Here is a 21,243-nt window from a genome sequence, read left to right as displayed (position 1 = left end):
AAGACAATAGAGATCTATAGTTTAAAAAGACATAAGCATGGGGTGCCTGTGTGGTTCAGTTGAGTAAGCTCGCACTTTCAAGTAGATAGATGGATAGATACATATATACATACTTACATATATACATACACATAACCAGGGGTGCCTGGTTGGCTCAGTTAGTAGAGCATTAGTTAGTAGTGACTATTGATCTGGGGGTCATGAGTTCAAGCCCCACGTTGGGCATAAAGCTTACTTAAAAAAAAAAAAAAAAAGACATAAGCAGACCACAGATTTAAACATAAAATTATAGATCTTTTAGGAAAAAATAGAAAATCATTGAAATCAAGGGGTAGGCAAATAATACTTGTCTTAGACTTGACATCAAAAGCACAGTTCATAAGAGAAAATCTTGGTAAGTTGGATCTTCAATGAATTTAAACTTTAGTTGGGGGGAGGGGAGGGCGCACCTAACTGGCATAGTCAGTAGAGCATGACACTTGAGTTCAAGACCTACATTGGGCATAAAGCTTATTTGGAAAAAAAAAAATTTAAACTATCCTCTGCAAAAGACTGTGTTAAGTGCCAAGACTATTCAGTGGGGGAAAAAATAGTCTTTTAAACATTGTTCTGGATATGCAAATGAATTACATTACCTTGCACCATATGCAAAAATTAACCGAAAATGGATCAAAGACCTAAAAAGGAAGAGCTAAGGCTATAAAGCACCTTTAATAAAACAGGGGGGAGCCTCATTATGTTGGATTTGACAATGATTTCTTGGATAGAATATCAAAAGCACAGACAACAAATAAAAAAATACAGTGGACTTCATCAAACTTAAAAACTTTGGTGCATCGAAGGACACTATCAGCAAAGTGAAAAGGCAACTTACATCATAGGAGAAAAATGTGTAAATCATATACTTGACAAGGGATTACTATCCAAGGATTAACTAATATATTTATTAATATATAAAGAACCCCTACCACTCAATAATAGAAAAACCAAAAAACCCAATTTAAAAATATGCAAAAGACATGAGTAGACATTTCACCAAAGATATGTACATGGCCAATAAGCACATGAAAAGACACTCAGCCTCACTGATTATTAGGGAAATACAAATCAAATGGCTACTAGTAAACAAACAGAAAATAACAAATATTGGTAAAAATGTGGAGAAATTAGAGCCTTTGTGTACTGCTAGTAGGAATGTAAAATGATACAACTACTCTGGAAAAAATTTGACAGATTCTTTAAAACTAAACATGCAGACGTTCCTGGGTGGCTCAGTGGGTTAAGCATCTGCCTTCAGCTCAGGTCATGATCCCAGGGTCTTGGGATCGAGTCCCGCATCGGGCTCTCTGCTCAGCGGGGAGCCTGCTTCCCCCTCTCCCTCTGCCCCTCCTCCCTATGCTCTCTGGCGCATGTGCACACTTTCTCTCTCTCAAATAAATAAATAAGATCTTAAAAAAAAAAAAACCTACACATGCAATTATTACAACCCAGTACTTGGCAGTTGTGGGCATTTAATCCAGAGAAATAAAAATTTACATTGACACCAACTCCCATATGCTAATTTTCTATAGTTTCTTTATTTGCAATAACCAAAAACTTGAAACAACCCGATGTCCTGTAATAGATGAATAAATTTGTAGATGCATACCATAGAATGCTACCCAACGATAAAAGGTGCCAAACTATTGAGAAACACAAATCTTAGATGAATCTCCAGGGAATTATGTTGGGTGGGAAAAATTCAATCCTGAAGGTTTCATACTATATGATTCCATTTGTATGACATTTTGAAATGGTAAAATTTATAGACTGGAGACAGGATTCATGGTTGCCAGGAACTTAGAAAGGAGGGTGAGGAGAAGGTGGGTGTGGTTATAAGAGCAAAAAAAAGGAATTCTTGAGGTCATGTAACTCCTGTCATATTGGTTCCCCTTTAAGGAACAACTGTATGTTCTTTATTGGACTGTTGTGGTGATCACACAAATCTACACAGGTGGCAAAATTGTATAAAACTAAATGCACACACCTAGCAAGGAATACATATAAAACTGGTGAAATCTGGATGAAGTCAAGAACTGTATCAGTGTCAGTATCTTGGTTGTTGATTGTACTATGTTTGGACAGGATATTAACATTGGGGAAATAGAAACATACAGAGGATCTCTGTGTATTACTTCTTAAAACAGTGTGTGAATTTGCCATTATCACCACCCCTGCGAGAATGGTGTAGCCGATGTAAAATTCAGAAGAAGCTCCACAGCAGTTTCATTGGAAACTAAAAATAAAACTATCCACAGACTTACTCTTTTTATCTCCCAAGGCATCCCTTTAAGAAACTGGCAATTTCTTCTATCATTAGGCAAGCAATACAGTATGGTTTTCCCAAAATTTTCCCTATGAGCATTAAATTATTAGGGGCGCCTAGATGGCTCACTCGGTTAAGCACCTGCCTTGGGCTCAGGTCATAATCCCAGGGTCCTGGGCTCCAGTCCCACATGGGGCTCCCTGATTAGCAGGGAGCCTGCTTCTTCCTCTCTGTCTGCCTGCCTTTCCCCTGCTTGTGCTCTCTCTCTTCTCTCCCTCCAATAAATAAAAATCTTTAAAAATAAAAAGAAGAAACAATAAAACAAAATAATTTAGGACAATAGCTATTAACCATCTGAGAACCTTTGACAATAAAATAAGAAGAGCAATGCATACTGAAAGATATCAAAGGATATCAGGAAGGATGTCTGCATTCCTCGAGAAAAGCAGGAGCCAGGAGAGGAAGATAGTATGAAGCTGTCCTGAGCCCTGCCTTGGTGGGAAAGTACCTCGGCCTAACATAGGCACTGATCTGCTTGGCACGGCTGCCATTTCCGGAGCATGTATTATGTGTGAAGTGCTTTACCTGCATCGTCATTAATCCTTAGCACAACCCTACCAAATACGAAGTTATCAGCATACTTACTAAGGCTTAAGAGATGAAACCCCAAGCCTGAGATCACACAAGTAGTGAGTGACAGAGGTGGATTCCGGCCAATGCACCACCACACCATTTCCATTCCACCATTCTGCTTCTCTTTAGAGGAGTTGAGCACATAGAACTACTACAGTTTGAGGCCATGGCCTTAGAGTTCTCTCAACTCTCTTCTTTCTACTTTCCTGCTTCCTCATTTTAATTGCTCAAAGAGAGTTTCTGAAATGGGAACCAGTGTGAGTATCTGTCCATTTGGCAGTCGTATTTCCCCTGTGTGTGAATGTGTTGGCACTGCTTTATTCACTGGACCACTGTAAAAATGGTCAAGAGGCACGGGTTCCCTGCAGCCTGGTGATTTTCCGTGCACCGGAGCATTCTGTTACTACAGACGTAGAAGACACTGTGCTTGGGTTAACCTCCAGGGTACTGCCTCTCTTGTGAGGCCACAGTCTTCAATGTCCTCCCTCTTTTAAAACCCAGTCTTTATGAAGCAAGATGGGGAAATGGTGTTAGGTACGTAACTGGCCCAGACCCAGAGGGTTGATTACTGGCAACGTTAAGGTTGAGAACTAGGCCTCTGGACTCTTACTCTAGTGTAACCATTTCATCTGTGCTCACCCTGTCAGAGCAACTGATTGCAGGGCCAGATGTGGAAGAACTGGTTTACGTGCTCAGTCCGCATTCCCATTTTCTGTACTCATGCTACATCTTTGGCTAATGATGAAATTATTTTTGTTAACAAAATTGATAGCTTTATTATAAGCCCATAGCTTTCTGGTCGGAAATAAATGAGGAGGCACTGACTAGCCACAGTGGGTGTGCTTCAAACGTTCATCCTCCTCCCACATTACATAAACTGTAGCCAGGCCCTGCTGGTTCCTACAACAGCTTCTCCATAGTGAAGAGACTATTACATAGAAGCAGTTGTATTCGTGAGATGTCCCCTCAGTTATTCCCACCTCCTGATATGGTATGTGGCACAAGCAGGACGTCCATCCTTGTGGACTGGACTGGAGTAGACTGGATTAAATGGACTGAAAATGGTTCTAACATATTTCAACTCTCAGCTTCCGTCATTTATTTAACATCCATCCCACCCAGACAGCTGTTGAGAACACACCACAACTGATCACAGACACATTATTAGGTCCAGGTGTGTGTCCCCTCACCCAAAAGATCTACTTTATCAGGTAGGTCACTTCTGATAACCGAGACCTTCCTGACACTTTGTGAGTCACCACCTTCTAGGGAGGGTCATGTTAGTTCTCTGATCCAGGACTTAGGAGTGTCAGTGTGCAAAGGCAGATAGGGAGGTGCTCAAATACATGGCAGTGCTGGTTCAAACTTGTAAGCAGCTGGTGGTTCACTGGAAAACTCAAAATAATGAGCAGTGATAGCTCCTTAGATACCTACTAATTACATTACTCTTCTGTTTGGCAGGTCACCTGTGGAGGTCAGTTTCTCATAGACACTCCGGCGGCTTCTCTTTTTCACTTCCAACTTGTGGGGAATCTTTTTATGCATTTATTTTTGCTTTCAAATATAACATCCAAAATGCCTGACATCTGTTCTTGTTCCCCCCTTGTGTTCATTGGAGTTAGTCTGAAAGTATTCACAAAGCATTGTTTTCCGCAATATTCATCTTTAGAGTCTTCAGAGATAGCTGCTCAATATCATGTCATGAGAAAAGTTCAGATTTGCAAAGCATTTGTCATTTCTTCCTGACTGCTAATGTACTTAGTAAGCGTCTGTTTCTAGCATTCTTGTCTACCAAGCTGTAGACATATGTACATGCCAGATCCATAGGGCCATAATTCCATAACTGTTAATAATCGCACAAAAAGTAGGTTGGAATAAGCCTTGGTTTCCTAGCCTTCTGTACGTCCTAACCTAAACCCTTTGTCCTTGCTTAAAAATACTGATGCTCCTATCAGGATAACTGTGTTTGTGAGAAGTTTCCCATTTAGTTCTCATTAAGGCTCTGAAATATTTAAGCTAATGCTAGATAACAGTCATCCTTGTAACCTGCTCAAGGGATTTCCACGAGCATAAGTGGCAGTATTAGACTGATTTGGATCATGGTTTCATAAAATACACTTCTTTTAACTTCCTTCCCACCCTGAAAGGGTAAGGTAAATTTCTGCCTTAGTTATTAATGTCTGTTCATTTTATTTCAGTGGTACAGGCATGGATGGGAAGAAATGCAGTGTATGGATGTTTTTACCTCTTGTATTTACTTTGTTTACTTCAGCTGGATTATGGATAGTGTGAGTATTCTCTTAATTATTTAAGGACTCGGGTGCAGTGTAGATCAAAATGTCGTTTTGATAGTGTAGGGCATAGCTATCTAAGTGTCTTTTAAATACTTTAAAATAATGTTTACTAATTCGACCTTGCTAAAGTCCCTATTTGCCTTCCCTTCTTCTATTACCCAAAGTAAATAGCAAGAGTGAGTAATAAATTACACCAAGCAGATAGTGAAGAATACTGATTTTCTTTTGTGTTCCCGTGTTCTTTCAATAATGAACGTTCTATAAAATGAAATAATAAACGTCATTATTTGCAAGATTTGCTTATTATTCCCACTTGCTAAAGATTCCATTCACAGTTCATTGCATCATTCAGTGTGACTGGGTTTGGTATGTTTATAAAATGGGTATCGTTACATTTTAAGTCTCGGCTTATCACTAAAGGATGCCCACACTTGCTTATTTCAAGGCCAATTCCCTTCCAGCAAATTATTTTAGCTCCCTGCAGTTCATTGAGAGAGGTGGACACACTCCTGAGAAATTAGACAATTTGAATTCTAATTTTATTTTGTTTTATTTTTTAATTCTAATTTTAGTTTGCTCAAAGTTATCAGGTCTTATTTCTTTGTTTTCCAGTTTCCAGATTATAATGATTACCATCAATTTGGCAGGGTGTCTTGAAAACTCAAGAAATAGAAATAACAATCACATTTGAACTTTAAGGAGCTAAGTGATTTATAGGTAAACATGATAATAATGCATAGAAATAATGCATACGATTTAATGTGGCTAGTCTAGTAAAACTGGGCAACAAATGAGTCTTTAAAATTTTCTTTATTTTATAAACATTCCTTGTTCTTTCTTCACAGATACTTTATAGCTGTGGAAGATGACAAAATTTTCCCATTAAATTCAGCTGAAAGGTAAAGTCAGTCTCTGGGTAATTCATTGTTTATGAATGGATATAACAAAACTTCTGCCACTGGTGATTAAACTGTGCACAAATGACTATACTTTAATCCGTGTTTCTGGTTTTCCAGGAAACCGGGTGTGAAGCACGCACCTTATATAAGGTAACTCAATAGCCCTTCAAATCTGTGGGATGCTAGGAGAAGTTGGGAGAGTGATTTAGTTTGGGCTACTGGGTGGCTTACAAACAAAAATTTATTTATTTATACAAAAAATAAATTTATTTATTTATACAAAAAATAAATTTATTTATATACAGCTTGGGTGGCTGGAGGTCTAAGATTAGGGCGCCAACAGTCAGGTCTTGATAACGGCCTTCTTCTGGGTTGTAGATGGCCATCCTCCCGCCGTGTCCGCCCACGGCAGAAAGGGGTCAAGGTAGCTCCCTGGGATCCTTTTTATAAGGGCACTAATCCCACTCGGAAGGGCTCTACCCTCATAACTTGAGTATCTCCCATAGTCCCTACCTCCTCATCACATCTCATTGAGGGTTGGGATCTTGACGTATGAATTCTAAAGGGACACAGGCGTTCAGCCCGTTGCGGGTGACAGGTTTTCATATGGCGATAATGAAACACGTCATCATTTTCAAGTATTGCAGGTGACGAGCCCCCAGCAAGCTGCGTGTTTAGTCAAGTCATGAACATGGCGGCCTTCCTAGGTAAGCGGGATGAAAAGAGGGCTTCATGTGCTTCGGTAGCTTTCTTTTTTTTATTTTAAACCCTTCCAAACATCAAAAGCATGGTGGGCTTAGCTGATAATTTGCTGTTGTATCACGTCAGTTATGCTAACACTGGCTTTTTGTTTCGAGGGTCTTCTTATACTTTCGTGTTCACCCTGCTTACCTTACACCTTCTCTCCCCCTTATCATCTTTATCATTTCAGTGTATTCTTGACATTATATCTTTTGTCACATGAAATACTTTAAGACTGTCATAAAATTCCCGCATGAGAATGTAGTGTCCTATAATACATTTGCATTAAAAAGAATGCCTTATGTATTTCTTCACTGGCAAGGGTGACAAATGCATAGGCTTTGTGATAAATATTGACATGTGGAGACACTGTCTTTAAATCCCCAGGCCGACATGAACATGGGTGACACTGTCTCCTGTACATATATACACATACCAGGATGGCAAACAGAGATGCAGGTTAAAAAAAAAAAAAAAAGAAGAAATCTTTGGTACTCAGGTCTGGTCCCCATTCCCTACTTTCCCTTCAGGGCCCAAGACCATCATTTCACATCCTGTCCCCTTTGTTCTGTGAGTGTTTCCTTCCGAGGATCAAGGGAACCAGCCATCATCTCTGTCCCTTTCCACTTCCCCCTTGTATACCTTCTCCCCAAGACCAGTCTCCTCAGTGTCTTTCAGAGGGCCAGCTAATACCATCATTGGCATGTTGTAGGGGATGGGCCAATGACAGCTAAATTTTTCAACAACAGTTCTCTGGAAATAGTTCTTTTGGATGGTGAGAATTTCAGCCTTGGTAGCACCTGTCCCCCAAAGAGATGACCTGCTATTCTATGTAGAACGCCATCCCCCCAAAACCCTACTCATTCTTAAGATATTTTTTAATGTTTGCTGTTGGAAAAGGAAAGACCTATAGAAATTACTGGAAAATCAAGGGAGATGGTTCGTCCAACAGGCAACACGGGCACAATCTTAGTTTAGAAGGCTCAAAACATGAGAAACATGGAGAATGTACCGCAGGAGGCCCAAAATGCTTCACCTGAACCTGTCGAGTTCGATGAGAAGCAAAATGGGGGACTTGGCTACAGTTACTAAAGTTCCTCTCTGGAGCTAACTCTGTGTGGGTCAAAACCTTTCACCACCCAGGTGTCCCCAGAACATAGCCCATTTGCCTGAGCAGGAAGTCTTCTGGAAGGCATGGACTGCCAGGCCACCACTAAGGAGGAGGTCAGATACAACCCTCATGTCGAAGCTGCTGAGTCTGGAAGAAGCTCTCCTCGTCATGCCCTTGGTAGGCAGGGTTTTCATGTCCTGGCTATTCCCCAGTTCTGGAAAAGGTAGTAGTTGCTGCAGCTGATGCACACCTGGGCACCAGTTCCAGTCCCGGCCTATCAGGTTTTGTCTTCCCTGCCGCCAGCCTCAGCTACCACTAGGTTTAATTCTCACTTTTTCCCTCTACTCTTGACACCAAGGCCTGACTGACTGCTAAGGAGCTATGTGCATTTAAGAGAACACAAAGGCCAGAGAGAGAGAGAGATTTCTTGAATCCCAGGGTCAGGCACCTTTCCCAGTTTGCCTGTAGTCATACCACGTAGGCCTGAAGGTCGGAACCTACTCATCATATGAGCTTCCCCACGGGGCGCAGTAATAACAATAATTAATAGCAGTCATCCATATTCCAGGCACAATGCTAAGTGCTTCGCAAATACCACCTCATCTACTCACAAGACACAGGAGACTGTCCTTATTAAAAAGCTGTCACAAGCTGTTTGTCCTCCATTTGGGCTTTAAAGACACCAATGAACATGCTGGAAGCCACATATTGCTTCCTTCACGTTCTGAAGACAATATGATATTTCCCCATAGTCTTTAGTGTGTACTCTTCAAAATGCCAATTTGCACAGCTCACAAATGTATCCAGTTATAAAGCTTATGATTAACTAATTAGAAAAGCATTTCCAAAAACAAAGTAATGAAAACCAGCTCCCCTCTTCCAGATGACATTCGTCATCATCTGATCCGCTGGTCCTCCCATTCCAGCAAGAGACACTTAAGCCTTTACTAGCTCTTGCTCTGAAGTGTTCTTTACTATCTTCTGTCATTTTCGGTGCCATCTGGTAGACACAAACTGATGAAGATTAGTGTACAGTGGGAGGAAACTAACAATTATTTATCAACTCTGGGAGTGAAAAAGAATCCATTTACTAATGATTCCTGCTCAAAGTGGAGGAGGCTTTCGTCTCCCCAGGCCAGTCCCTGCTAGACCTCAGACTGTTACTGTAGACGGCATTACTAGCTTTAAGGAATAACCTGGACTGCCTATAAGTCACTGCTTTTTGGCAGCCATCTAGATTTACAAATGAGTCAGTGTAGCATTTATTAAAATCAGCTAGCTAGCAAAGATCTTCTATCTTTTTGATGTACTAATCAATGACCCAACTCAATTATTTTCTTTATGCAATTAGTTATGCACTTTGTCCCTAATCCACATTTTTATTCCCCACCCGGGGGCAGGTGGGGGAGGAGACAAATTTCTTGAAAGGAACAATCTTTTCTGTCTTTTGTGAGGATAAAGCTGATAGCTGGATGATTTCAGTCACCTAACAGCAGCTGCTCCCCCACCTCAACTAAAACACATTGATTGCCATGTTCTACTGCAGTCATAAATAGGAATTATTGATGCATAAACAATAAAACTAAACAAATGAAAAAAGCATCTGGCCAGGCACCAGTTTAGTACTTCGAGGAAAAGCTGCTACTTTGGGTTTCAGGTTTAAAAGCCCAACCAGGGGTTCCTGGCTGGCTTAGTCGGTGGAGTGTGGGACTCTTGACCTGACGGTAGTGAGTTCAAGCCCCAGGGGTGCATGGAGCCCACTTCAAAAGCAAATAAATAAATAAAAATAAAGCTCCAGTCAGCCTCACAGTAAGAAATGTAGTAAAGAAAATAAACAATTATTCTACTTTCTGTGTTCTTTTAAAATAGATAATAGGGGATACTTATATAGCAAAGGACTATTCCAAATACCATAAACAACAGAAGGGTAAGTTTTAACAATCTTTTCTAAAACTGTTAATCTAAAAATTTCTTTTAGAGATTTTATTTATTTATTTGACAGAGAAAGAGAGAGAGAGAGAGCACCAGCAGGGGGAATGGGAGAGGGAGAAGCAAACTCCCCGCTGAGCAGGGAGCCCAATTCGGGGCTTGATACCAGGACCCTGGGATCATGACCTGAGCCGAAGGCAGACACTTAACCAACTGAGCCACCCAGGTGCCCCTAAAATCTAAATTTTTTAATGGAACTAAAAGACATATCTTCTGATCAGAACATCAATGTAGTATAAAAAATTGGTCAGCACATATAAAGACAGCTTTGAAATCATCCCACTACCCCGAAGTCTTTTTCAAGCATGTATATTTAAATCACTACTTGGTTGAAAAGGACTTTGTAACCAATAATCTGAATCTGCCTCCATTAAACCTGCTAATAAAACTGTTAAAAGGACCAGAAGCTTATAATCTCCACCTTAAAACTTCAATTAGAATCTTTTTTTTTTTTTTTTTTTTCAGTGTAGTCCCTATGATCAGCATGAGGCCTGAACTCACTGAGATCAGGAGTCACATGCTCCACTGGCTGAGCCAGCCAGTTGCCCATACAATCTATCTTTAAAGGAAAATTTGCCTAGTCAGAGCTGATTAATAATGGTGTTAGTAGGTAAAGAGGGCAGAGTGTGGTGTTTGGACTGCTGTTCTGGAAGTTAGCACTGTTGGGTTGAATTCATGTCTTCAAATAGGTTTCTGTTTCCTGCTTAATTTCATCATCTGTTCATGATCAGATGATTTATCATCATATTACAAGGGGGAAGGCTGGGACCAGAAGATGACACATGTCCTGTATTGACTAGGAAGAAATTAGTCGCACAGAATATGGCCACTGACCCTCTTGCTCTGGGAACAGGGAAACAAACTGACCAGATAGGTCAATATGGAAAGCCATCTGTGTCTGCTTCAGCAGTAGGTTAGGGCTTAAGCCAAAGTTCTAGTACCATCCTCCCCAACCTAAATGGCATCTAGAGAGCAGTTAGAGTAATACTTTCCACTAGTCATTTTAATATTTTTAAGTTGTTTTTAAAGATTTTTGGTTTTTTTGTTGTTGTTGTTTTTAAAGATTTTTATTTATTTGACAGAGAGAGATTGAGTACAAACAGAGGGGGAGCAGCAGAGGGAGAAGCAGGCTCCTTGCTGAGCAGGGAGCCTGATGCTGGCCTCCGTCCTGGGACCCTGGGATCATGACCTGAGCCGAAGGCAGCTGCTTAACTGAGCCACTCATTAGTCACTTTTAAAATAAATGAAATGTGCTATCTTGGTATTTTGTCATTATGTCCTAATATCCACACACAATTAATAGCAAGTGTCTCCTATGGTGCCCTGTGTGGAGGCTTCTGGTCTCAATCTAGTGACCGCTTTAATCTGATCACTTTGTGTCAGAGGGCTTATGTGAAATTTCTTCTAATTCTTCCTCCTGTGCCCATCCTAGAAAGCAGAAAAAGCTGTGCTGAGTTTTTCACCCTCTAGGATACTTGTTGTCATTATTACTAGACATCAGATATATCACAACTTCTAACTAAGTCCTTCAAACCATTAGGTTTGGACTCTTTCAACTCAAGTGTCATTTATAAATTCTATGAACTCCAGTGGGAATTAGATGAAACATAAAAATACTAAAAGCTAAATCAGAGCTGAACAATCTGCAATTTTATAAATTATGGCTTACTGCTATTTTGTTTCTAAAATGCAAATCTTAACTAGGTTGTATTCCACTCTTGGATCAGAGATACTTGGACTGAAAATCAACTTGCTGAGCTTAACTTTGTAGCTTGAAACTATGACATTCAGCAGATTTAGGAAATGCAAATTTATGGACGAGTTTTCTTTATTAATGACTCCTAATAGGGAATGAAGATAAAAACTTTTAGCAACTAATTACCTACTTAATTGCTATATAAATAGGATAATTCTTGAATTTCTAGTCATCTTCCCTGTTAAACCTTAATGTCAGAATAAATTGTCGTAGGAAGTAGAAAGTGCATTTCCTTATTTGTAGATATAATTCATGCTAGCTGCAAGTACTTTTTTCCTCTTATTCATAGACTAACCTCCCCCGCTTTTTGTATAAATATGAAAATATCCCTGCACTAAGCTGTTAATAAAAGGAGATTCTTATATTCATAGCTTGAGTATGTACTGTCCTGAAGGTTACTATTAGAAATCAGGTTTGAGGCATGCCTGGCTGGCTCAGTCGCAAGAGCATGTGATTCTTGATCGCAGGGCTGTGAGTTCGAGCCCCACATGGGGTATAGAGATTACTTAAATAAATAAAACCTTAAAAAAAAGAGTCAGGTTTAAATCTAGTCAGGTTTAAATCAACCTTTCTGATTCTCCCGTAACAATTTGCTTCAAAAGATGGAGTGGTCTTCTAAAGTAAGTAACACCGGGGCCCCTGGGTGGCTCTGTTGGTTAAGCATCTGCCTTCAGCTCAGGTCACAGTCCCAGGGTCCTGGGATTGAGCCCCACATTGAGTCCCACGTTGGGCTCCCTGCTGAGCAGGGAGCCTGCTTCTCTCCCTCTCCCCCTCCCCACCTTCATGCTCTCTCACTCTCTCAATAAAATCTTTTTAAAAAATAAAATTTAAAAAATAAAGTAACATCACTGAAAAATCAAGCTTTCTTAATATAATCAGCTAAATCATTACTGTAACACCTCTAAGTTAGATCAACTATCCTTGTCCTATGACAGTGGACACCTCCACAAAGAATTAGAGGGAGGAGGGAATAAACCAGCAATCAAGGGATTTGTACACTTGCTTTGTCTTCTTCGTGTCCCCAGGAATGATTTCTGGCACAGGGACCAGCCACCATGTCTGGATGTGGATCCCTGTCTTCTTCCCTGTCTTCCTTCCCCTAACTGTGAAACTAAAGGGGTGGTGAATTCGTGAATTCCGAGCCATGGATTGTCTTGCTCGCTGTCATAATTGTTGCGTCAAGGCCTCTGTGATGTTCTCCTAAGCACTGGGCCGACCTTGCTTTTGAGAACTCTGAGCACCACCCTTGTGGCAGCTCTGTCATGCTTGCATCCCTCAAATAACATAGCACTGCCGCTTCAGCTCCTCTCTGCCTCCCTCAGGATAGGCATAATAAAACATCCAAATAATCATAAGCATCGCGTGAAAAATTTCTTTTAAAAGCTATCTGCCGGGTGCCTGGGTGGCTCAGTGGGTTAAGCCGCTGCCTTCGGCTCAGGTCATGATCTCAGCGTCCTGGGATCGAGTCCCGCATCGGGCTCTCTGCTCAGCGGATAGCCTGCTTCCCTTCCTCTCTCTCTGCCTGCCTCTCTGCCCACTTGTGATATCTGTCTGTCAAATAAATAAATGAAATCTTTAAAAAAATAAAAAAATTTTAAAAAGCTATCTGCCATTTCAGAGATGTAAAACTGCACCATGGTGAAAAGTTTAGTCTTGCACATTGGGGCTTCAGAACTCTGCCTCCAAGTCTAGCTGCATGGTTTAGATTTTTAAATAACCTTTTTTTTTACCTTTTTTTTTTTTTTAATCCCCAGCTCTCGTGGTAGCTGTTCTGCGCTTCATACAACTGAAACCCAAGGTTTTAAATCCATGGCTGAATATTAGTGGATTGGTGGCGCTGTGTCTGGCTTCCTTTGGAATGACCTTACTTGGTAATTTTCAGGTACTTCATTTGGCCTTTTTCACCTCCTTCTTCCTCTTCACCTAGCCACTGATTCTGCATGAATCTTTTCAGTAATGCTAATTGTGCTTCCTTATAAGCACAGATCCTTCAGCAGTCAGTCCTTCTGGCCTTCGCCCCCGTGTACCTGTGTTCGCACCACACGTGTGAGGGTGCTCCCTCTGCACTGGGAGCACAGCACAGCTACGGGGAGAAGTAGCCTCTCCAATCGCTATGCATCTTCTACAAAGGATTTCAAAGTGTTTTACTCTTTTTCTCAGAACAAACTGTCTCCTAATGGAACTTTCTAGAAAACTAATAGGATCGTGACCTTTCTAAAATTAAACACTGAACATCCTTTTTGGATGAAAGCTCGCATTTCATATGAGCAAGCTCACATGGGACTCAAGTTTGAAAACCCAGAATTTCTCTAGAACACATAGGACTTGTATAAAGATCTCCTAGCACTAACTCTTCTTCCCAGACATTTAGAAGCCCAAGGTCACAACATTTAGTAGTAAGTTCCCTAGGGGCGCCTGGATGGCTCAGTTGGTTGAGTATCTGGCTCTTGATCTCCGCTCAGGTATTGATCTCAGGATCATGGATTCAAGCTCCGTGTAGGGTGCCAAACTGGACATAGAGCCTACTTAAAAAAAAAAAAAAAAATTCCCTTGCTAATACGATCATCTGCCTCTTGACTCCAATGACTCCATCTGTAAGACAGACCAGGAGCTCCCCTGCACTGGAACAGTTCCCCTGGCTCCATTCTCTTCCCACCGTCCTCCAGCCTGTGTTCTATACCCTGGTGAGAAACTTCCTCCATCCTCACACCTCTCCCTGTCTGTGGAGTAAAATCCAAATGGCACAGGCATTCAAAAAAAATATGGTAGTGGATTTTCTAAGACCGTCTCTTGTTCCACCCCTCAGTCCTGATAATTCATTATATCAGAACTTGTTCCCCAGCATTCCACCTAGAACAGAGAGGCCGTGGAATAATGAGTTTGGAATCAATGGGTCGTTTGACAAGCAATCCCACTCATTATTCTACTACTCTAGGTCCCATCCCATATCAAGACTTGAGTGGCTGTGCTGGTTTGTGCTGCAGGGACTAGCATGTTGTCCAATGCTCACTACCAATTCTCTCAACCAGGGCCTGGATGGAAGTTACTGAGGAGACCTTTCCGTCTTTCCTGAAGTCCAGAGATTGGGTTGTTTTGGTGCACCACAAATACTCAAAACCATGAGTGATCACGTGACATAGGAGAACACTTTCTGGACCATGTACAGAGAACACACAAGAAACACCACCTTAGTTGCCTGTGAGGAAAGCAAGTGGCTAGTGTATGGGATGGGAGACAAACTTTTCCATCTGTACTCCATCATTTTTTTAAAGTTTGAACCATGTAATTATATAATCTATTTTTTAAATTAAGTTTAAGATAATAAATGAATAGACTGTGTATAGCATGGAAAACCAATTTCCTAAAAATAAAATTTAATTTGCGGAATTGTTATTTAAAGTAAGATCCGGAGCACCTGGGTGGCTCAGTCAGTTAAGCCTCTGCCTTTGGCTCAGTCATGGTCCCAGGGTCCTGGGATCGAGCCCCGCATCGGGCTCTCTGCTAAGTGGGAAGCCTGCTTCTCCCTCTCACACTCCCCTTGTGTTCCCTCTCTCACTGTCTCTGTGAAATAAAAAAAAATAAAACATTAAAAAGAAATATATATATATATATATATATGTATAATTGCCAAAGATGTTTCAAGGGGGCAGTGTATATATATTTTTTAAAGATTATTTTATTTAGTTAGTTATTTATTTGAGAAACAGAGCGCAAGCCAAGGCAGGGGAGACGGAGAAGCAGGCTCCCCGCTGAGCAGAGGGCCCGATGCGGGGCTCGATCCAGGACCGTGAGAAGATGACCCGAGCCGAAGGCAGAGGCTCACCTGACTGAGCCCCCCAGGCGCCCCGAGGCCACTACACTTAAGCAAGAGGGGCCCGTGAGCTTTCCCACACCCGTAGGCGACCACCTGGAGAGTTCGCGTCTGTGACGCTCAAAATGGAATCGCGCGGACGGCTGTCCTTCAGCCTGCTCGCTGCGTGGAAGGGAGAGTGCGGACACGAACGTCCGCTGGCGGGCCTGCGAGTGCGGGAGCTCTTGCGTGGCGGCTCTCTCACAGGGGCAGCCTTGCGCAGCGCCCCGCACCCCGCCCTGCCCACCGCAGCCGGGCGTGCTCCGTCCTCGTGCGCAGAAGGACGCCCGGCGCGTGCGGCCGCAGACCCCGACGCCCCGTCCCGCTGCCACGGCTCCTCCTGTGCCTGCGCACGCGTGCGGGAGGCCGACTCCCGCGCCGCACGAACACGCACAGTGCTCGCCGCACGCGTGCTCCGAGGCCCGGGGCGGCCCGTCGGCCTCCCGCCCTCCGAGGTCAGGCCCGAGAACACTCGCCAGGAACCGGCGGCGACGAAGGCCCGCCCAGTCCTCCCCGGGCGGCCCCGTCCCTGCGCGTCTCCCCCTCACGCGCCCCCTCTGCCCGCCCCCAGCTCACGAACGACGAGGAGATCCACAACGTCGGCACGTCCCTGACCTTCGGCTTCGGCACGCTGACCTGCTGGATCCAGGCCGCCCTGACGCTCAGGGTGAACATCAAGAACGAAGGGCGGAGAGTGGGCGTCCCGCGCGTGGTGCTCGCCGCCACCGTCACCCTCTGCGTGGTCCTCTGTATCCTTTCAGTGCGGGGAGAGGCCGGGAAGCGCCCCGGCGGACGGTCTGGTCGCCGACCCTGAGGGCGAGGAGGACGAAAGCGCGCGGCCGCGTTCCTCACCCAGAGAGGACGCGGGGAAGCGTGCGTGCCGCGCGGGTGCGCCGCCCCCAGCTGCGGTCTGTGGGGACGGCGTCCGCGTGACGGAGGGCACCGGCTGCGCAGCGAGAGGGCGGCCGGCTTTCCCTTCCCTCCTAAGACAAGGTTAGTTAGCGACACGACTAGGGCCGCGGTTACTTCCTGTCACTGGCGAAGGAGAACGCGGCCGGCCTCCCCGCACCCTGGGGGCGTCCCCTCGCGTCCGCGGCGGGCCGGGAAAACGCGAGAAGCCCCGCCCGATCCCGCGAGACCAGTTCAGCGTGCGGGGGGGGGGGGGCGCTGACCCCACCTCCCGGCAGCGGGCCCGATAGAAGCCGGCCGGTGCCAGCGCGGCCAGTCCGGTCAGCCCGGTCAGCCCGTCGGGCCGAGCGCTCGTCGGTGTGGCGGCGACCGGGCCTCCCCGACAGCCGCGGAAGCCGACCGGGTTCCCCGCTGCTGGGACGCGGCGCCGAGCGGAGGCGTCCGGCGCGCCGGCGACGCTGATTAGGCAGCACGTGCCGGGCCCCCGAAGCCCTCTCGCAGGCTCCGCTCTAGTCCCGCGTGGCAGCAGCAGGCCCCGGCCGCGCGCCGTGCCCGGTTCGCGGCTCCTGCCCAGGCGCGGCTGGAGCGCTCGCCGCACCCTGTCGCGTGGGGGCCCCGGCGGCGGCCCGGTGACGCCGCAGATACCGCAGCTCGGGGTCTTCGCTTCCTTTTCCTCCCCAACGGCCGCTTCCTCGGGTGTTGGAGGTCGCGCAGCACCTCAGAGGACAAGGCCGGGAGGGTCCAGCCCGGAACGCTGCTGCAGCGGCCGCGCGACGAGGGGCTCCGTGAGCGACCGGGGAGACTGCGCCGCCGAGGCCCAGCCCCTCCCCCGCGGCTCCCGCAGCCCTGCGCGGCCGCGGTGCGGAGCCTCCCCCAGGCCCGGCGGAGACTCGCGTCCGTTGGCATTTTCCGCGTCTACCAGCCCCGCCCCGTCGTTTCTGAGCGCTCGGAGCCCCGCTGGGTCCCGGGGCGGGTCCGGGCCTTGTGCGAAGCCGCCGCCGCCGCCTGCTCTCTGCAGACTCGCGGGTGCCGGGGCAAGGCCTGCGGGCGGCGCTGGCTCCGCGAGCCCCAGTGTTTCCTGACGCGCGTACTTCGGGCCTGGCCCCTCGGCTCCGGACTGCAGCCTTGACGCCTCGCGTCCCCGCCCCACCGCATGCTGTGGCGGCGCGGCGGCGGGGACGCTCCGCGGGGATCAGGCCGCGGAGCCTCAGTCGCTGTCCTGCGGGGGCTGGGCAGAAGACGACGCGCCCTCCACGGTGGCAGGAGCTTCGCTGTCGGCCGCTAGTGATCTCGTGTGTTCGGGACGGTTTCTGCAGGTGCAGTGGTGACCGCCAATCCACGGCCACACGCACTGGTCTTTAAAAACATACATTTATTTTTCTGGCCGACATTTTTTTTGTTTTGTTTTGTTTTTTGGAATTTTAATCCTCTGGCTAATCTCACAGATTATGGGGCGGCGGGAGAGCTGCCTGCCCGGCCTGGGAGTCGGAGCACTTGAATTCCAGCTCCACGGCTAACACCTCTGTGACCGCTTTCCCCACTTTTAAGTGAACCGGTGATAATAGGGTTGCTGTGAGGATTAAGTCCGATTTCTCATGCAGGCCCCTAGACGCCTGTCCCACACGAGGGCAGAGCCCGGTGCTGAGTTCGAGTTGTTCGTGCAGGGGGCGAGTGCAGCCGTCGAGCCGAGTCCCGCCGGTGAGGGGGAGAGCGAGCGTTCTTGTCCCCTGTCCCTGTCCAGAAAAGAGCCCGGTTTCGATGCGGCTGAGGGGGTCCTTTCCTTGACTGCTGCTCCCCAGATTTCATCCTCATGGCCCAAGGCATCCACATGTATGCGGCCCGGGTCCAGTGGGGACTGGTCATGTGCTTCCTGTCTTACTTTGGCACTTTTGCCGTGGAGTTCCGGCATTACCGCTACGAGATTGTGTGTTCCGAGTACCAGGAGAATTTCCTGAGCTTCTCCGAAAGCCTGTCCGAAGCTTCTGAGTATCAAACCGACCAGGTGTAACGCGGCTGCTTCTCCCTGCGGGTGAGGTGGGTGCGCTGGGGGGAGGACCGGAAGGACGCGCCCACGGGACTCGGTACAGAAGCTCTTCACGCATCTCCACCCACACGTTCATGGGCACCTCTGCCAAATGAGCTTTTCAGGGCAAGCTATGTCTTTAGTGGGAAAAGCACAAGCCCTTATGTGTTGAAATACACGCTGTTACACTGAAAATACATGCACGACAGAGCCAGAAGCCTGTGCATGATCACTTCTCCTTTCCCTCTCTCTCCCAGTACTCTCTGCTGCTCTCATGCTCTCACACGTTTCAGACTTCGTGATCTCCCTGCCAGAGTAGGGCGGGCCACATGTAACGCGGGAATAATGCCAACTCCCAAAGTGGCCTTCAGATCCAAAGGGCTCGGACCCAGCTCATGAGGAAGTTCTGAATCTGGCACTCGGACTCCTGAACAGACTGCGGACCATCTGACTGGATGGAAACTGCAGTGATGGGACCCCTGTAACCCATGGAAAGGACTGGGGTCTGGAACTTAACTCCTTTCACCATGGTTCGGTGGTCGGCTGTGTGGAGTCAAGGAGGGGAGTAGGCTACTAGCCCATCACCATGATTGGGACTTTACTGTGACTGAGAACTATTTCCAAATGTGAATATTTGTAGGGGTGTGGTCTGCCAGGCATGGGACAAGATGGGGGCAGTGAGGGTGTGGTGTCATTTTTGCTTCTGTAGTATGTTATGTACAGCTTTTGTTTTATAGTTCATAGTTTAACTTCTTTTTTTCTTTTTAAGTAACTACCGTGGGTCTCTTGAGGCCCGTGGACAAAGAAGATGTAGGCCAAGTGCAAGAGCTGAGCTTGTTTTGGGTTCAACCATGACAAAAGCAAAAAAAAAAAAAAAAAAAAAAAAAGTGACCTGCAGGCTTCATTTGCTGCTTTTAAAAAGGTTCAAAGCTAAGAAAATGTTCACAGAAAAGCACAAAGAAATATTTGTGGAGGTAATAAAAAGAGCTCCTGCTGGACATTTTATAAAAGGGGTCTTAGAGTATCTTGTTACAAGTCCAGATCAAGGGAGAGCTTCTTAACATGTATCTGTAGCTCAAATTTAGTATTTGATTGGGGGCGGTGGCTTAAGGGCTTTTTCATACTTAGGATTTATAGAAACCAGCTAAACGATCACCCCTTCCCACCCAATACTGGCACAGCTGATCCCCTGCTGCCCAAAGTACACTTTCCACCTGCACAGAGTTTAGAACGCAAACTGGAGGCCTCGGCTTTTGGGGCCGTGCTTCATAAAGAGCAGAATTTCAAAATGCCCTGGAGTGGGCCACATTGACAGACTCTCCGTGAATGTACTTTGTTTCAGAAAGTCCCCAAATGTACTTCCCAGGAGCCTGGGACTTCATGGAATGTAATGTGAAAAACGCTGTTTTTTAATTCAACCCAAACTCAGACTCTTGAGGAAGGGGTTCGTGACTTTTCATCTCTGTGTTTCTCTCTGACTCCCAGCACAGTGCCTGGCACGTATGGGTGCTGAACAAATGTCTGTTCAATAGAATGACTGGTATTTAAGGGCAGGAGAAAGGAGTACCAGAGAAAGAGTCAAAGAGGAGTGAGCAGATGACTGTTTCAAGCAAGCAAGAATGGAAGAAATCCGAGAGTAGGAGCAGATGGGGATGAGAACCCCTACGAGGGATACGTGAAATGTGAGGAAAGAATCAAGAAGCAGAGAACATTCTGCTAGGAAAGAGGCATCTTACTGTACATAGTCCAAGGTGACATTTATTATTTTTGAATACTGCTTTGGGTTTGTTTTTTCATTTTTATATTTTAAGAAATTTTAATCAGAAAACAAAGACTTATGAAGTTTTCTTTTACTCTGCACAATCCAAATTAAACAGCTTTTGGCGATGCACTGTACACTTTCTTAAGTATATCTAAATAGCACATTTTAGCAGAATCAAGCAATGACTGGCATTATTCATTGGGATCTGACCACTAAATAAAATTCTTTTATGTAGAATTATGATTTGTCTCTTACACTAACATTTCTTCTGTAATATTAATGCATGTGTAAAGGCCATCAGACATTCTGCAGAACATACACTTCAGTGGGCACCTGGATGCCTCAGTCAGTTAAGCCTCCGACTCTTGGTTTCCCCTCTGGTCATAATTTCTCAGGGTTGTGGGACGGAGACCCTGCTGCAAGGCTCTGTGCTCAGTGGGGAGTCTGCTGGAGGTTTTCTCTCTGCCTCTGAGCCTCCCCCTACTGACACGTGCCAAAACAAAAATCTAACCAGAAACAAACCAGAAGGGATGCCTGGGTGGCTCGGTTAAGCATCTGCCTTTGGCCCAGGTCATGGTGCCAGGGTTCTGGGATTGAACCCCTGCATCAGGCTCTCTGCTCAATCAGGAGCCTGCTTCTCCCTTTCCCTCTGCCCTTCCCACTGTCATGCTCTCTCACTCTCTCTCAAAATCTCTAAAAAATACCAGAAATTATACTTGTGTTATGGGGGTAGCATATCTATCTCTAGGGTGTTTTCCAACACCCACAGCCAATTCTCTGATTCTCTGGACACCAACCTGATGTTCTACAATTTGGTTCGTTCTAACACTACCCAGAGTTATTGTCACTCCCACGAGACTGCCCTCTCTCACTTCAAATGCCAGTCCCACAGACTGCATGACTATAAAATTGGTGGGGAAAGGGATGTCCCACAACTCCCTTCCCTTTTAAATTAGATAATTTGCTAGAAA

At 45.5% G+C, this 21,243-nt stretch overlaps 1 protein-coding gene across 4 annotated transcripts in view; it reads left to right on the top strand.

Moving 5' to 3' along the window:
- Window positions 1–20,515, top strand: part of TMEM150C (transmembrane protein 150C) — a 67,007-nt gene extending 46,492 nt beyond the window's left edge. For 3 of the 4 annotated variants that reach the window (XM_059385966.1, XM_059385959.1, XM_059385941.1), the window contains exons 2-8: window positions 5,137–5,226; window positions 6,078–6,131; window positions 6,249–6,281; window positions 6,771–6,838; window positions 13,483–13,610; window positions 16,150–16,327; window positions 18,287–20,515. In XM_059385966.1, coding sequence (XP_059241949.1) covers window positions 5,147–5,226; window positions 6,078–6,131; window positions 6,249–6,281; window positions 6,771–6,838; window positions 13,483–13,610; window positions 16,150–16,327; window positions 18,287–18,495 — 750 coding nt within the window. In that variant the 5' untranslated portion in view covers window positions 5,137–5,146 and the 3' untranslated portion in view covers window positions 18,496–20,515. The remainder of the gene's footprint in view (window positions 1–5,136; window positions 5,227–6,077; window positions 6,132–6,248; window positions 6,282–6,770; window positions 6,839–13,482; window positions 13,611–16,149; window positions 16,328–18,286) is intronic. The other variant, XM_059385948.1, reaches the window with a different exon arrangement.
- Window positions 20,516–21,243: the final 728 nt, after the last annotated feature.

Source organism: Mustela nigripes, chromosome 1, assembly GCF_022355385.1.
Source record: "Mustela nigripes isolate SB6536 chromosome 1, MUSNIG.SB6536, whole genome shotgun sequence".
Classification (NCBI taxonomy): Eukaryota; Metazoa; Chordata; class Mammalia; order Carnivora; family Mustelidae; genus Mustela; species Mustela nigripes.
Note: the sequence above shows the minus strand (reverse complement) of the source record. Positions and strands in the feature narration are given on the sequence as shown.